This window comes from Carettochelys insculpta, chromosome 4, assembly GCF_033958435.1.
Source record: "Carettochelys insculpta isolate YL-2023 chromosome 4, ASM3395843v1, whole genome shotgun sequence".
Classification (NCBI taxonomy): Eukaryota; Metazoa; Chordata; order Testudines; family Carettochelyidae; genus Carettochelys; species Carettochelys insculpta.
Genome location: NC_134140.1, coordinates 85,503,652 through 85,519,862, shown reverse-complemented (window position 1 = coordinate 85,519,862; position 16,211 = coordinate 85,503,652). Strand labels below are relative to the sequence as shown.

At 44.3% G+C, this 16,211-nt stretch overlaps 1 protein-coding gene across 4 annotated transcripts in view; it reads left to right on the top strand.

Annotated features, from left to right (window-relative positions):
* The first annotated feature begins 449 nt into the window (after positions 1–449).
* Positions 450–16,211, top strand: part of ARHGAP10 (Rho GTPase activating protein 10) — a 256,881-nt gene continuing 241,119 nt past the window's right edge. For 3 of the 4 annotated variants that reach the window (XM_074993204.1, XM_074993205.1, XM_074993202.1), the window contains exon 1: positions 450–971. In XM_074993204.1, the coding sequence (XP_074849305.1) occupies positions 818–971 (154 nt within the window). In that variant the 5' untranslated portion in view covers positions 450–817. The remainder of the gene's footprint in view (positions 972–16,211) is intronic. The other variant, XM_074993206.1, reaches the window with a different exon arrangement.

The window sequence follows — 16,211 nt, the reverse complement described above, 5'->3', positions numbered from 1 at the left end:
TGAGCGGCTGCCTACTGTGGTATTTGCTCCCAAGACTGCCACACTTGAACAGGAGATTGAACAGAAAGGAGCAAGCGGGAGTCCATAGCGCGCGTGTGGTGGCTCACATCGCCCGAGTGTATCCCGCGCCAGTTGCCTCAGGGCGAAGTCCCCGAGAAGCGGAGACACGTGCTCACCCTCCCACCCCCAGAAACGCGGCTTTTAATCTCGGCTCCACTGAGCCCCGCGTACTGACAGGGACCGGTTTGGGCGTGGGCGCGGGACCAGCTCAGCTGTCGGATCAGTGTGCGAGGGGCGAGGGGGAGTAATGGCAAGGGGCAGACACCGGCTAGCAGGCCTGTGAGAGGCCGTTGGCGCCCCGGGGACCACGCAACCCCACACGCTGGACAGCCGCTGCCGCCTCCTCAAGAGTCCCACAACGCGGCCCTGGAATCTAGAGGCGGAGCTACCCAGCGCGGGGAAAGCGCCTCGCGCCGGAGGCGGGAGAGGAGGCAGCTGGGCGGGGCCTTGACCGGGCGGGGCTGGGATGTCGGAGCTGCCTGTGGCGGAGGCTGCCGGGAGCTGGGCAGCGTCTCCTCGCCTGACCATCCCAGCTGCTCTCCCGGCGGGCGGCTCCCCGGTATGGAGCGCTCGGAGTAGCTGCCGCTCGCCCCCAGGCCTAGGGAGCAGCTGGCCTTAGGGTCCGCCTCTCATGCCGGGCTCGGGGAGTGCCCGCTGCCTGTTCACCTGGGGACTCGCCGCGCAGTGCTGCGTAGGCTCAGCCGCCTGGTGAAGGGGGATTTGCGAGGGGCCGGGCTCTGGTGCAGCAGCCGCAACCATGGGACTGCAGCCGCTGGAGTTCAGCGATTGTTACCTGGACAGCCCCTGGTTCCGGGAGCGGATCAGAGCCCATGAGGCTGAACTGGAGAAAACCAACAAGTTCATCAAGGAGCTGCTCAAGGATGGGAAGAACCTCATCGCGGCCACCAAGAGTGAGTGGGCGGGCGGGGTGAGGGTGGCGCTGGCGGGGTCCTCTTACCTGCGGTGAGACTGGCCCTTTGCGGGCGCAGGACGCTGTATTTGCGGCAGCAATCGGCGCTGCACCCAGGGAGCTCTGCAGAGCGCCTCCTTGCGCGGAGCAGGGGAGTTTCCTGCTCTGCGGGCTTTGCGTTGCGCCGCGGGCAGCCCGGCTGCGAGCCGCTGCAAGCCTGAGCTGGGAGGGCAGATGGCGGCGTGCCTTGCACGGAGTCGGGTTTCCTGCCGGCTGAGGCGCGCGGGGAGAGAACGGCGCGTGCAGGGGGTGCCCAGCCGCGTGCAGCTGGCAGGGAGACGCTTTAACCCTGCGTGCCGGGGAAGGGGGTGTTGGATTTAGTTCATTTCCTCAGCTTTCATTCTAGTGCCCCCACCCCGTTGAACGAAACCTCTACCTTCCTGCCCTTGTGTTCGTGGGAACGTGATAACAGCCGTGCTTCTGGCAGTAAGTGCCTTCCGCAGAGCTTTGTGTAACCGCAGCTGCAGCTCTCAGCTGTTTCTTGGCACAGGCCTGCCTCAGTCTGTCCCTAGCAGCGGAGCCCAATAGTAGAGAAAGGAGCACCACACTGGTGGTTGTCATCCTCGTACATTTGCCACAGCTCCACACCCCAAGTAAACGTCCCTCCTCTCCATTCCCCAGAGCCAGACACCCCCAGCCCACCCCACCTCTGTATATTCCATCTGACTAACGGGAGTTGCCCCTGCTGGATCCAGGGTCTCTGGGGTCACAGGTGCCACGTTGGGCCATAGGCACTGGGGCAGCAGGAACTGCACTGAGGCTGAAGAAGTTGTGTGGCTCCCAGCTGGCACCACAGGAACTACAGCAGGGTACTCTGCTGCTGCCACACACTTGTCCCACTATGGAGTGGGGCTCATCCGCAGAGGGGTGCCCCATGTGTGTGGCTTTCCTGAGCTGCACTTGGCCACTCTCCATGGCTCTAAAGCCCGTAGCCCGCTGTTAATATTGTGGCCATATACACGGTACGCAGACACTGACTTTGTGCCATCACTGCCTCTGCCTATTCTGAAACCAACATAGTGTGTGTGGTCACAGTAAATGTCTCAGTCAACTTGATAAATCACCATGGTTGGGTTTCAAATATCATCATGTTTTTGTGGGTACCACAGTGCCGAGTGTCATGATTATGTATTCACGTTTTAGCCTGTAGTGTTGTGGTCATCTGACTTTTTAAATTTTAAGTTCAGACAGGCTGATGTTCATAAATGTATATTTGAACATAGTGATGATTTAAGCAAATAAACTTATTGTTTCACTTTTTCACATAGACTGGGACTGCCCCCTAAGCTACACTGCTCCTTTGGGAGTCTGTAAAAAAAAATGAAAAATACAGCAGGCTCTAAGATGCCACCTTTCATGTAAATTCATCAGATTGTTCATGGAATAGAATAAATGGCTTTATCTGAGAAGGCTTCTGAGGTTGAAGATTTTTTCAGATGTCTCATTTTACCCAAATAGAAGCTGGGTAGAGGGGTATTTCTTTTCTTGGTGTTTACTTAACTGGATAAAGGAGATAGCACGCATTATGCCCTTTTTGCTTGCTTATAATTCTTAATTGGTTGGCTCACATGGTTTCTGTATTTTACAAGTTGTACTTCTACAACACAGATCCTGCCTACTGTGTTGTTATTTCATTCTATTAACTCTTCTGAGTAGACATACCGTATGGTGGGTGGTGCTGGCTTCCAATCCTTAGTTAGCTGTAGGTAGATGGATCTAGATATAGTAAAGAAAATTAATTGCATTGTAACTTCACCACTTGTGGATTTTTGCCTTTGATTAGAGACTTGCAAATTTGTCTGTGGATGTGGCTTTCCGAGGCTCTTTTTTTGCTGATGCAGATAGTAGTCTGGCATAGTCAGCACCTGACTGGTTCAGAACAGAAGAATTTGCTGCACCATGGGAGGTCCCTTGCCAAGGGCCCCCAAGCACCTGCTTCAGCTCTCCCCCATCTCCTTGTCTGCCTGCTGGGTTCTGGGTGTCCAAAGCCTGCTGTATAGCTCTCTGCTGTCCTGGCCTGTGTTGTCTCTGGGCCTGTGCTGCTTGGGGGCTCAGCAGAGCTTCAGCTCAGGGCTCTGGTCTGCGCAGTGTGCAGGACTCCAGCTCTGTGCTCCTTGGGGCTGCAATGGAATTCTAGGCTGCCCCTTGCATTGGGATCCACCTCTGACCGAGTGCTCCCTGGTGTTGCAGTGGTGCTCCAACACCAACCTGAGGTTGCAATGCAGCTCCAGTCTGCATTGTACATGGCGTTCCAGTCCAGGTTGCAGGCTCCTGGTGCCTTGTAGGGTGGATCTAACCTGGCCCGTGTTGCCGAGGGACTCCAGCCCCAGTCTGTACTCTCCTGGGTTGCAGCAGGGCTCTGGCTTCTGGCCCCAACCTCAGCCTTCATCATGCTCTGGCTTCCTTGCTGGGCTGTGGCCCCAGGCCTATGCAGCTGCCACTGAGGCTCTGGCTCCTGGCTGCTATGGGCTGCCACAGGGCCCTAGTCTGGGGTTCTGGCCCCTGGCTGCTATTGGCAGCCTGCCTTTCCACTCCCAGGCTGTCTGGTCCAGCAGCATCCATTGTTCTGCCAGACGGATGACAGAAGTTGCCAGGTCAGAGAGTGCTGGTTTTTGGAGGTGCAACCTGTACAAATGTTGTATCTAGAAACCTGCAAATTTGAAGATACCTGTGGGTATCCACATTCACCGCTCTCTACTTATAGCTGTTTCAGGTTTTGTCAGCCTTCTACAGCCAGTATTTATGGGTATCCCTTAGGAATTTTCTCCAGGCTGAAGCTTCAGGTACAGTAAACTCTGTTTTAACCAGTATTCGGTCAACTGGTACTCTCAAATAATCAGTATTAACAATAACTGTCACCAGGCACTATCCCAGTGCCAAGGTTTCTTCTTCCAGATGGCTGTGCTGCTTGCAGGGGGCAAAGGGTTCCTGTTCCACCTGAGCCATCTATGCTGCTTCCTCCTCTTAAGCAGGGACTGGCCCTGGGACATGGATGGGGAACAGAGATGAGGCTGTTGTATCTGCCTCCCTGGGCTTTGGGGAGGGGAGGTCTGCTGTAGTGCGGCTCATGCGTGGCAAAGGGATCCTCTCTGTTACCTGTAACATTTTAATATTCAGCAACCACCCAGTCCCGAGGCTGTCGGAGATGGAATAGTTTACTGTAGTAACTGATGCTCAGTTTAAGAGCAATACATTTAAATAAACTCATATCAGAATTTATTTTAGGTCGAAGTACTCAACTATTTGGATTTTGTTTTTGAATGGGAAATTGTTAAATGGTAAATACAACTTCAGGTAGCTTGAATTGGTTGTTCAAGAAAATTTCTCTGATGTCAGTAACTGCAGCATCATATTTGTGCCCTCATCATTTTTGATAAATACAGAGATCTCCTTTATTAAAAAAAAGCAAAGGGAAAAAAATGAGTAACAGCTGTAAAGAAACTTCATGATGATCATCCATCTCTTGCTGAATGTGAGGTAAACCCATATCATTTAATAAGTCATACTTCTTGTTTCACAGACAGAATAGTACTGTAAATGACTGACATTGTTTGCACGGGTCCAATTCTAAAAGATATCAGTTATGTACCCTCTTTGTCATCAGCCCCTTAGCCCTGATTTTTCTCCAGGTGTAAGAGGCTGCCGACAAAGAGGGTTTTTGCTGGCAGAACCACATCTACACAGCTTGTTTTCTGCTGGCAGCAGCCTTTGCTGGCAGGGTGATCTCATGTACTATGCAAATTATCTGTGTGAATATGCAAATGAGCACCAATTTGCATTGTCAAGACTCCTCGATTGCATCATGCCGCCAGCAGCACAGCTCAGTGTAGATGCAGCCTCCCTTGTCTTGTCGGTGTGTATTATCTATGCCTTTTAGGACCCAGGCATTCTGTTATGGTCCCCATGTCTTTATTCTCCCTTCCTCTTCAGTTATGCTGGGCAACGTTTTCTCACTCAGTTTCAAACTTATAAACAAGTAGAAGTTGCACAGTTAAGGTTAATGGTACACAAGCATGTTACGAATAAATAAACAATCTCTGGCTACGTCTACACGTGCACGCTACATCGAAATAGCCTATTTCGATGAATAACGTCTACACGTCCTCCAGGGCTGGCAACGTCGATGTTCAACTTCGACGTTGGGCAGCACCACATCGAAATAGGCACTGCGAGGGAACGTCTACACGCCAAAGTAGCACACATCGAAATAAGGGTGCCAGGCACAGCTGCAGACAGGGTCACAGGGCGGACTCAACAGCAAGCCGCTCCCTTAAAGGGCCCCTCCCAGACACAGTTGCACTAAACAACACAAGATCCACAGAGCCGACAACTGGTTGCAGACCCTGTGCATGCAGCATGAATCCCCAGCTGCTGCAGCAGCAGCAGCCAGAAGCCCTGGGCTAAGGGCTGCTGCACACGGTGACCATAGGGCCCCGCAGGGGCTGGAGAGAGAGCGTCTCTCAACCCCTCAGCTGATGGCCGCCATGGCGGACCCCACTATTTCGATGTTGCGGGACGCGGATTGTCTACACGTGCCCTACTTCGACGTTCAACTTCGAAGTAGGGCCCCATTCCCGTCCCATCGTGGGGTTAGCGACTTCGACGTCTCGCCACCTAACGTCGATTTCAACTTCGAAATAGCGCACAACACATGTAGCCGTGACGGGCGCTATTTCGAAGTTGGCGCCACTACTTCGAAGTAGCGTGCATGTGTAGACACGGCCTCTAAAACGTAACTGAAGTTTGCAGTTGTATGAGCCAGACTAATAGATGTTGCTTTAAACTCCTAATTCTCATTGTTTTGTGAATCTGAAAGGTAATCAGTTTGTGTTTCTTGTGTCAAACTTTGCATTATCTAGGTATTAGTGTTCCTTGAAATCAAAGACTGGAAATAAAAATCCCTTTTTCCATATTTAAGTTGATTGTGGGAGTTTGCTGTTAAAATGCATGAAATAGTGCACACATTTACAGGAGACATATCAGTTCTTAAGAAACTGCAACCATGGGGATGTAAAGTTTGTTTTTGAAAGGATGGTTTTTGAATAGAGGTGCTAACTATGGTTGTGAGAGAGACTGAATGGAAATGCACTCAGTAAATAAATTAATCATTAGTTTGAGATAAAATGTGCATTTGAGAAGTTTGTTTGTAGCTCTTGCACACCGTAAATGGTTATAGTCTACATAGGGCCCCAGTATAACATGCATTCAGATTAACGTTTGAAGAACAGTCATGTGACTCTTGATCAGCACCAGTTTTTTAAGACTTTCCATGTGAAAGTCAACTAAATTTGCACAAACCACTGAGCCACTAACAGGATTGTGTAACATGTTCTAGCTCTTAAAGATTCTGGATCTGTTGCCAGTTTAAATAGTTATGCTGGAATTAATTAGTAAAATATGCCTGGGAATTGAGCAAAAGCATTTGGTCTAAAAAGAATGGGTGTTCAGTAAATGATTCAAATAACACATCTGATATTTGTTCTTAGCGGGTTTTCTTTTATTATTTTTTAAAAAAAAAAAAGGAAAACCCTTCTGTCTTTGCAACTGAGAAATTTCTAAATATCTCATTTGCTCTTCAGTAGGGTGGTTATACTTTTGGTATTATCTTATGAATTTCTTTAAGTTTGAAAAGTGGAAAATAACTCGTCTACTTTCTGTCTTCATCCCCATGCCCTATCAGCATAATGCTGCAGTGTTTGCTGGAAATGCTGCCAGAGCATGTTTTACAAATGGAATTTAGAAATATAATGGAAACATTTCTGTTGATCTTAAGTTTTGTAATTTTGGGCCATACCTGATCTGACTTCCTTTTAAAAAAAAGACTACCTCGAGAGCACAGTCTCAGGCTTCTTTTTAGCCATTAGAAGTCATCCTTGTTGATTATCCTTATCATCACCATACTAACAACAGAACTTCCCAGCTTTTGAAAAAATTTGCTATTGTATGAGAGAGTCATCTGAGATTCTTCCCTTTCATCTCCACCTAAAAGAAACCATTCATCTTCATGTAAATGGGATGGTATTGCTCTACAATAGAAACATCAAACTAATTCTGTGTAGAGAGCCTAACTGCAATTTTGAATATGGTCTGAGATGGGATCATGAAATTAGGGTCATAGCCTTAATAACAAGGAGAAGTTTACCTGAAGATGAGGTACTGTAGTCTTTATTTAATCATCACTGTCTTTTTTTTTTTTTCTTGCCACTTATGTATTTGGGGTTGGCAACTCTTATACCGTTTTTTAAAACTCACGATTATATGCCTGGCAGTCATGCAAATTGGTTTCTCTAAGATCCATTTATCAGGTTCATGTATCAAGTCTTTGGTTTCTCTTTCTAGGATTGTTGATCTACTACCAGTATAACTCATGTCTGTGTTGGATGTATCCGTATTAATGTTGCCTAGTCTCCTCCAACTTGTCTTCAATTGGAGCAACTCACATTAGAGCCCTCACGACCTCAATTTATTTCCTTTTATGGAGAGAGAGTCTTTAATTAGCAGATCAGCTATTTTATGAAGTTGTTACTCATTTGGCATCTGGTGATGTTGAGAGGGAGGGGACGGGGGGGATGACACAGGACTTTTTTCTTAGGACCATACCTAATTCTGTTTTTGACCATTTTGTGCATGCATATGAACAATTCTTACTTCTAATTAAGAACTTTTTACTGCTGTATTTGAGATGTTGGTTGTTAATTTCATTATTAAGATTCAGAGTCATTTGAAATGAGTGGGGGTAGTTGATAATTCTCAGAGCTATTGGTAGACTTCATTTACAATGTATTCCTTTTTAAGTAGTGTGGTGTTTTTTTGTTTTTGTTTAATGAAACCTTAAGTTCTGAAGAATGTGACTCTATCATAGAAGCTGCAAAGATGGATCTGTCCTGGAGCATGAGGTTGGAATCTCTAGCTTGAAACTAAGTTGAGGGTCATACTACAGAATGATTGCTGAGCCTCTGGCAGGAATATTTCACCTCCCAAAATTTAAAGATGTAACTTCCTGTTTTGGCATGAGTGTGGGCATTTAACGTGCCATAAATAGAGGGTGTGGTTCATCTGGGAATGGCCTACACTTAGAAGTGAAAATGGTGTGACTGTTGGTTAGAGGGCTGACTTTTTGCCACTGTAGCTACGCTGACAGAATCTTGACTGTGAACACGGTCATAGAAAGATGCCATATACTGCTGTAGTTATTTTGGTTCCTGAACCAAATGAATGAGGTGAGAAACTACTAGAGTTTGCTATGAAGCACAAGGATGGTGATCTGCAACCCGAGATTCCAGTAAGAGTACTGTAGGAAGTGGTTGGAGATCAAATGATGGAAAGTTGAAGAACATGATAGATATGATCTTGATAAGAACAATATGGGTAACATCGGTACAGCAGTGCTGAAATTTCCAAGGAGTGGATAAACACTCGGCTTGCAGTCTATTGACCGTAAACATCAAGATGAAACTCAAGAGAAAGTATAAGACACAGTTTAAGAGAAGAAGAGACGTGGCAAGGAAGAAATAGGGAATGCGTACAGAGCAGCACTCGAAGAGAAAATAAGGAATGCGGGCACAGAGAAAGACCTAGATAAGAGTTGAAGGGATAGGCATGGCGATAGAGGAGGCAGTTGAGCAGACTGTTCCAGAGAAAGAGAAGATTAATAAGTGGATGATACAGGAGACACTGAAGTTGGTCCAAGAGACGAGAGCGTTGAAGATCAGAAGGGATGTTTCTGAGAGGGCAGAACAGCAGTACAGAGTGAGTGCAACAAGGTAAGAAAAGTGGCCAGAAAGGATATGGCAAAACAGTTAAAGGAGCAGTGTGAAGACAGAAAAAGGTATTACAGTGGGTGTAAGACTAGGAAGGTGTATAATACGATCAGGAATATTGATAGGAAGTGGCAGCCAAAGCAGATGGTGATCAAAGGTGAGAACGATCAGGGTTTCATGAACAAGGAGAAGGTTGTGCATCTATGGACAAGATACTGCACCTATCTGTACAAGGCACAGTTGGAACCGAGTGTCTCAGAGGGACCAACTGAAGAACTGAAGGAGAGATCTCCATCGAGCATTGAGACTCAGACCGATATTTTAAAGGTGGAAGCAGAAAGAGCAGTGAAACGACTAAAGAACAACAAAAGCCCTAGAAATAAGATCACAGGAGAGATGATCAAATAGGGCAGAGAAAGTGTGATGCAGGAAATACACTAGCTTTGTAAAATAGCATGGAAAGAAGGGAAGGAGCTTAACGAATGAATAAGATCTGTGCTAGTGACAATGCACAGGAAAAGAAGTGCATTGAAGTGCTAGAACTACAGAAGGATTGCCCTAACAAGTCATCTAGGCAAGATGCTGCTGATGATACTAACAGAGATGCTGAGATCACAGATAGAAGAAGATCTAGTGGATGAGCAAGCAGGATTCAGGAAACATAGAAATGCCATACAGCAGATATGGGCACTAAAATTGAGAGTGGAGAAAGCTTGATGAAAAACAAGAACCTCTACAATTGCTTTGTCAGTTTTTCAGAAGGCATTTGACAGTATAGATCAGAAAGTGACTGATGGAATCGTACAGAGTGGATAGCAGACTGATACAGTTGTTGAAGGATATCGACGACAATGCGAAGGTAGCAGTGAGAACATGTGGAGAGATGGGAAGTTGGTTTAGAATTAGCAGAGATATGAGACAAGGAGAGCTGATATCGCCAAGTGCCTTTATCACACTCCTAGAGAGTGTGATGGACAAGACTGGGGAGAGGTAGAAGGGATATCTGGGCATGGGATGAGAATCAACAACTTGAGGTTCATGGATGATATTTAGTTATAATTGAAGAAGACGAAGAGAAGCTAGTGAAAACAGTGCAGGTACTAAACGAGGAAAGGAAGCACTACAGCCGGATTATGAATGTCGATAAAACAATGTATTTGGAGATAAGGAAATAGGAAGGAAGATCAGTGTAGACGGGATCAAACCAGAGAATGTAGAGAAGTTTATGTATGTGGGGAGCAACATACCATATGATCTGACTTCAAGAAGGAAATAGTGACTAGAATAGTGAAAGCAAGAGCAAGTTTGGGGGTGACGGATAAGATCTGAAAAACTAAAGCAGTTAGTTTAGGAGTGAAGCTGAGCATCTTGAAAACGTGTATATTCAGTAGCATGTTGTATGGATGTGAGATGTGGGTGATAATGGAAGATGCAAAGAGAAGGATATTGGCATTTGAGAGGAGTTGTTATAGAAAGATCCTGAGAGTAGGATGCATTCAGAAGGTCACCAACAAGGAGTTATATAGGAAGATACTACCAAAAGAGAATCTACTGCAAAAGGTTTATGCAATGCAGGTTACAAGTATTTGGGCATATTTGCAGAAAGAAAGACGAGTGAAAAATCAAGACCCTGGTATTTGGCATAATGGATGATTTGAATAGGAGAGGCAGACCCCACAGAGAATGGGTAGGTGATATAGTAAATGGTGCAGAGCTAGTCTACAGAAACTAAGCCACTCTGCACTGGACAGGGGACGATTGAAGGAAATAGTGAGGGAGGCATCTTTACAGCAGCAGGTGCTGTGCACATGGTAGTTGATTATGATGAACTAGGGCAGTCACGGGGAGCGGGAGTCCGGAAATGCAAGGAAGCCTTGTTTTTTGATTGATTATTGCCTATGGGCTAGTTTTAGAATGAGTCCTCTGAGGTTTTTTATCCCTTATTTCATTCAGGACTCTGTTCTCCACTCTCTTGTATAGGCATACCAATGCAAAGTGGAGCTACAGTGAGGGCAGAGACTGTGTTTTTTACACAGTATAGAAGACTGAGCTTCCATGAGGCACTAAGGTACTATGGCCATAAAAATAATCAAATACTATTGTGGTAGTGTTTTATATCCCCCTTACATAGGCATGCATGGGTACGCACAAATCAGGCCCAGTGAGTTTAGTACTGGTGTAATTTGGCAGATTGCTTGCTCAGAACTTGACATTCTAAAATTCTCTGGAAACATATAGCATAAGCAAGAGTAGTGCAGGCTCTCCATACCTCCTTGCCAGTGTGCTTCTTCCTGTTCCTGAGGAAAAGGTGGTATAGTTTTGTCTGCTTATTTTGTCCTTGGCCTTTTTCTTCAGACTATTGACAGTTTGGTGTTTGTGATGTGTATTAGTAATTGGGATGAGAATGCCAACTTGCTTCTCGCAAGCCACCTGTGGTAATGTGAATGGATGGTCACTACTGACCTGAATTGGTGACTCTGGTGGATGTGAGGGCTACCACCCCTTTTCTAGACATCCCAGTTTTCAGTTAACTGTCGTGTGGCAAGCAGCCAAGTGAGCCAATGGGGAGAGAAACGGAGATTTTTGAATTCAAGCAGTTACCTGCTGGGAAAGTCTTTTGTGCAGCCAGATTAGAGTTACACAGAACTGTCCATGCAGACCAGTGGGACATGACTTCCCTGGGAAAAACTCCCAAGCTTACCAGAACTGGGTGAATAGGGAAGTGGGTTTAGATGAATGTGTTTGGGAGTTCATTATACATTTTTATGGGTTGAGAATTGGCTTTGAGTCTATTATGCTTTTCAAACACTGTAACTAAGTCTCTTTGTCCAGGGATTACAATCTTGGTGATGCGGTCTGTTAGTGGATTCTAACACCAGTCCATTAAGTATGCTTGCAAATATATATTTCATGTTTACTAAAGTACCTTTTCTTTGTTAAACACTCTGCTGTAATCTGTGTGTGGGTTGAGGGGGTGGCTCCATGGTAGCGATCATTGTTTCTTTGGTTTACGCGCTCCTTGGGGGAAAGGATTTTACGGTACCCTCAGAAAAGAGATTCCCAAATGATTTCTTTTCTGGAAAGGTTTGTTTTTGCGCTTGGGTGGTGGCAGCTACCAGCTGACTCCAGGGAAACCGTGAGAGTTTTCTGTCTCTTTGAAATGTTCAGAGGCTGTTTTTTATTGGGCTAGCTGCCCCCTATGACCTGTGCTTGGTGTGCCAGGGTGAGCAGGGGAGGGAAATCAATTGTGGAAGTGACCAAGAGTCCAGAACGTTCAGCTGTGTTCTACTTCCAGTACACCACAGCATTTCAATTTCTCTCTTTGGGTCTTGCAGACATTCATAACTCCCCAAACATTCATGTAATTGAACTCAGTAGGACTTTTCTGGTACGTACAAGTAAGGATGGGTGCCTGCAGGATTGGAGCTGACATTTGTAATTTCCCCTCTTAATCCATTGCTGTGAACTTCTTTTTTTTATTTGAGGTGGCGGTGTAAGTGTATGCAGAGAACTATTTCAAAGCCTATTCCATGAATTTGTTAGGAAATTCTGCTGAACTTTATTTAAAAATAAACAAAGACCCTTTTGTTTCTGGTGCTATTTGTTGGTGAAAATGTAGAATTAAAATGATTTTAGCTTATTTTCCTCAAAAGCTGTGGTGGAAAAACAAGTCATTTGCAATAGTAATGTATATGTTTAACATTACATACATTGGTCTTATATTTGGTCTTCTGTGCTTTTGAAAATGTTCACTTCAAAATTAATGAAAATATGAAATTTACCAAAAATATGAAATGGAAGTGCAAGAGAACTTGTGAATGTTTTTCCAAGTTTATTGCCCTGGGAAGGTAGTTGATAACTTTACAGAATACAGTAAACTGTTTTATATCTGGCATTCCATGATCCAGAACTCTCAAATAACCAGCATTATAACCATAAGTAAATTTTAGTTATGTTTTCCATAAGCACAGTACAGTGAAATTAAATACAGTACGTGTGCGTCTACACTTGCATTCCTCTTTTGAAAGAGGCATGCAAATGAGGTAAATTGAAAATGCAAATGAAGTATAAATCTGCATATTTGGCACCTCACTTGCATATTCTAATTTCGGACAAAGAAAGCCAGTGTAGATGCTACTCTTTCGAAAGTAAACCCCATCTTTGAAAGAATCCTTCTTCCCTTTATTTAATGGGAAGAAAGATTCTTTCGAAGATGGTTTACTTTCGAAAGAGCAGCATCTACACTGCCTTTCTTCTTTCGAAAGACGCTCTTTTGAAATTAGAATATGCAAATAAGGTGCTAAATATGCAATTTATACATCATTTGCATTTTCAATTTACTTCATTTGCATGCGTCTTTTGAAAGAGGAATGCAAGTGTAGACGCACCCTATATGTTTACAGTGTAAAATACTACCGTTGTTGGTAAATAAAGTACTATGCATACATTTTTGTTTCCTAATATATAATCTTGTTTTTCTTTTAGTGGTATGCATTGCCACGTAAACCTCTATTTTCCAGAAGATTAGAATATCCAGCAAGTTGTGAACTACTTTCAGAGAGCAGTAAGCTTGGAATAACATTCACAAGTTATATTGTGATTATATCCGGCAATGAAAGAGTTTACTGTAGTTAGTATGACTGGCAGTTGTTTATATTTAATGAGATTTTGTTTTAGTTTCAAATATTAGGAGTGTGGGCCTAGTCTCTTTAAGTGAATTTTCCAAATTTCTAAATAAAATTCACAAAGACAGTTTTATGATAATGGACAATTTGTTGTTTAAAAAAAAATCAAGTAATGTGTGCTACAGTAGTATATTTCAGATGTTTGTAATATTTTGAGGGGTTGGCTTGGTCACTTTAACTCTGACTGGAAGTAGAACTCTCCAAATGCGGGAGTGTATTGTGGTTCTCATCCTGTATTGGAATTGGAAGGAGTGAGTAGAGCTGAAGTCCGTTAAGGAAGAGCAGAGATAAGTCATGCCCTTAAAAGATCTTGCCTGAGAAAAACGTGTGCTTTAAAAACAAACTGGATAGGTATGAATTCTTTCTATGTCTACTCGTGCAGATGGGGTAATTCTGGTTTTGTAGATATCTTAGTCCAACTCATTAGTTAACTTTTTGCTTTCTTTCTATATTTTCTTGTCTCAAGATGGAATATTTTCCTCTATTGCTCTTGTGTTAAGAGGTTATATGCGTGCAATGGCTTTATGCTGAACTGGGGAGTTCTTGCCAATTATGTATGATTAATTACGTTCTTGTGAGAAAGAAGTAGTATTAGAAAAAACTACACACAAAAGAGGATGGTGGTATAAAGGACTTTTAAAATAAAGCATTTTGACAATAGTTCTATCTTTTGCAATTTTAACTAAGTGCATCTGCCTAAATAAAGCTGGTCTTCAGCTAAGATAGTATAATATACAAACTGTCTTCCTTCCTGGGAAAATTATCACAGGTAGAGATGATTGGCTGATTAGGCACTTCAAGTTTTGATTTTCCTATTAGGATTGGATTCAAAAACAAGACAAAAAGCTGTAGTTGGACTCTAGTGCTGTGCCTTTGTGTATGCTGAAAGTTTGATTGGTTTATTGGCATTGGCATCCCCAATTTAAGCAAACAAGGTAAACTGGGTATTTTGTAAATCATAGATCTCTGAATAGGGCTTTCCTACCTCTTCAGAAAGTCTTCAGGGGGGTGGCTGTGATGGAGGAGGTGGCAGCTTGTTCCTCCGGGCTGCACCAGTGGTACCTGGGACAGGGGATGCAGTGGGCCAGGGGTTTCGGGGACTGGACTGGGGTGGATCTTGGGAGCAGGCTGGGCTGGAGGGTGCAGGGGGAGCTGCAGGCCAGGGGAGTGTTGGGATCGAGCCCAGCTGGAGGGTGCAGGGGGATGTGCGGGCCAGAGGGGTGTTGGGAGCGGGTCAGGCTGGGCCGGGCCGGAGAGTGCAGAGGGAGCTGCGGAGCATGGCTGGAGGCGCCCCACTGCACAGCCCGAGCCACTTTGCAGCTGGAGGTGCCATGCAAAAGAACTTCCTCTTACAAGGAAAAACTCTAAGACTCAAGAATTCGGAAATAGACTGGCATTCGGTTATTGCAATCGACTGTGCAAATCCAATATTGGATGGATAAGCCACGAGAGAAGCTGCAGACTCAAACGCTGCCCATAGATCCTCACCACTGCTGTGAACCATTCTCTCTCAGAACGGAAAGGGGCCATATCATACCTCTGCAGAAAGTTTATGGGAAGTACTAGGAATTTTTGTAGCAGACTTTGAAGTGTTGCCTTCAACAAAAGTGTGCTAGGAGCCAGCATGTTGCTAGCAAATATTCTCTAATGATCAGTCTGTTCCCTGTATGTTTTTAACAAATTGCACCTACACACTGTTTATCAGTAGGAGTAAAATGGATGGTGAAGAATCTAAACTTCCTATTGAATTTCTCTCACTGCTGCCCTGCAGAAGGTGAACATTCTTTCTGTGAACCTGGAAACGTATGAGTGACTGGAGTCAAAGTGCACTAAGCAGAGCCTCACAAGAAATAACCTTATTTTTCTTTTGGCTCCATTCTGCAGTTTTGAATTTTCAGCGATTGTAGGGAAATGTGAACTGCACACCAGTTGTACTCTCCAATAGAATTAAAAATATTTGAATGCTTAAAAAGTGCAACAGAACAAAAAGCCTTTTTAAATTATGTGTTGAGTGCTTGCAGCCAACATTACAATGAAAGAGTGAATTGTTAGGAAAAGCTGTATTTTTGAAAAGATTACCTTGTAAATAATTGAAAGAACATACTGCAGTTTAACGATGGGATTAGGCGAGGACAAACTTTTCAAGCCCTGATTTGTAGCGGCGAGGACACTGTTGTGTAACCGTCAGGAGGCTGAGTCAGCAACTAATTAATTCACATGAAATGCAGTTTGAACATTTTTTAGTTTCAATGCATGTTTGTCTCTAAATATGTCATTTCAAAGTAAAGCAATACAATTTTATTTCTTATGCTTTTTATTTTAAATAAGTGAATTTGTATATTTCCATACTTGTCCATTGAAGAAGTTGGCAGACATAGCTATAGTGGAATGATATGTGTAATTCTCCCACATACAGATGTACTTCGCTTTCAAACTTCCCTGTTGTATTACAGTACAATAATATCCTATGCAGTCTTGGGCATGTCATTTAGCCTCTGTGTGTGTCAGTTTCTCATCTGTAAAATAGGATAATTAGTACTTCCTTCCCTCTTAGAGGTACTGTAGAGATAAATACATTAAATGTTTTTGAAACACTTTGAGTTGAACCGATAAGAAGGATATGAAATTGATATTACAGTTTGAACCTCTCTCGTCTGGCACGCTTGGGACCTGACGATCTCTGCCAGACAAGAGAATTTGCTGGACAATGAGAGGTCAATATTTTCTAGCACACAA